This window comes from Orycteropus afer, unplaced genomic scaffold (assembly GCF_000298275.1).
Source record: "Orycteropus afer afer isolate SDZICR_OR568_19922 unplaced genomic scaffold, OryAfe1.0 scaffold00780, whole genome shotgun sequence".
NCBI classification, from domain to species: domain Eukaryota; kingdom Metazoa; phylum Chordata; class Mammalia; order Tubulidentata; family Orycteropodidae; genus Orycteropus; species Orycteropus afer.
Window position 1 is genome coordinate 300,740 of NW_006922367.1, and position 1,489 is coordinate 302,228.

Genomic DNA, 1,489 nt, shown 5'->3' on the forward strand with positions numbered 1-1,489 from the left:
TTCTATCTGAAGTATATGAAGTGTACTCTGTTAGGTAAGTAAATACTCCACTTTCAGTCTTGTTTAAACAGCTTTATTATTATTTTTTTTTTTTTAGCAATTCTTCATCCACCCTCTTTAGGAATGCCATAAGAATAACTTAAACTCTTTATGCTCTGTAAATTTTGCAAAATTAATATCAACAGTTACTTTTTCTGGGTTTTATTTAACACATATAGACTAATGTCATGGTTTTTGTTGTTATTAGGTGATTTCAAGTCAAATGACACAGAGTGACCCTATGTATAACAGAATGAAACACTGTCTTGTCCAGTCCTTGCTATACTTGAGCCCATCATTGTAGCCACTGTGTCATTCCATCTTGTTGAGGATCTTCTCCTTTTGTGCTGACCCTCTACTTTGCCAAGTATGACATCCTTCTCCAGGGAATGGTCCCTTCTGACCACATGACCAAAGTAGGTGAGACAAAGTCTAGCCATTCTCACTTCCAAGGAACATTCTGGCTGCACTTCCTCCAGGACAGATTTATTTGTTCTTCTGGCAGTCCATGGTATTTTCAGTATTCTTTGACAACACCATAATTCAAAGGCATCAACTCTTCTTTGGACTTTTTTATTCATTGTCCAGCTTTCACATGCATATGAGGAGATTGAAACCACGGCGTGGGTTAGGCTCACCTTATACTTCAGAGTGACATCTTTGCTTCTAACCACTTTAAAGAGGTCTTTTACATACTCTTTATCACTAGATTATAAACTCCTTAAAGACAGGAACTGTCACTTATCTATTACCCAAGGCAACCAGCTCAGTGTTCTGAATATGGGTAAACAAATAGATGAAAAATAAGAACTCAAAGTATTATATTTTTTTTTAACAGATTTGGTTCATTTGACTTGTACATCTTCAAAAACAGCAAGAGAAGACTTAGAACCAATTGTGCAGAAATTGTTTATTCCGTATACCGAAATGGAGATAGGTAAGGAATAAAATATAGTGATTCGGGATGGAAAGGTACTGTAACCCTTTATACTCCTCTTAGATATTTTGTGAAGATTTCTGCAAACTGAACTGAAATGTAATATATTCAACAAAAGTACTCACATTTTTCCCCAAGATGATTGAGCATAGTCGTCTTCTTAAAGATGGGAAAATAATCACTCTCTAATTGACGGCACATAACAACAACAACAACAACAATGTTAAAGCATAGGTACTGAAACAAGGCAGGCTTGTGCTTACTCACTGATCTGCACTGAACACTTTCCCTTGTTACCCTCCCGAGAGGGACCTGGTCTCTGGGAGCTAGGTAAGCACAGGCGGGCTTGTGCTTAGTCCCCGGGAGCAAGGTAAGCACAGGTGGGCTTGTGCTTAGTCACCGGGAGTGAGGTAAGCACGGGCGTGCTTGTGCTTACTCACTGATCTGCACTGAGCACTTTCCCTTGTTACCCTCCCGAGAGGGACCAGGTCTCTGGGAGCAAGGTAAGCACGG

General features: G+C 39.4%; 1 protein-coding gene across 1 annotated transcript in view; it reads left to right on the top strand.

The window, feature by feature from the left end:
- CHM (CHM Rab escort protein) overlaps positions 1-1,489 on the top strand; it is a gene marked incomplete at its 5' end in the record, with an annotated part of 306,558 nt that overhangs the window by 283,229 nt on the left and 21,840 nt on the right. The window contains one exon of the mRNA XM_007957699.2: positions 878-976. Coding sequence (XP_007955890.1) covers positions 878-976 — 99 coding nt within the window. The remainder of the gene's footprint in view (positions 1-877; positions 977-1,489) is intronic.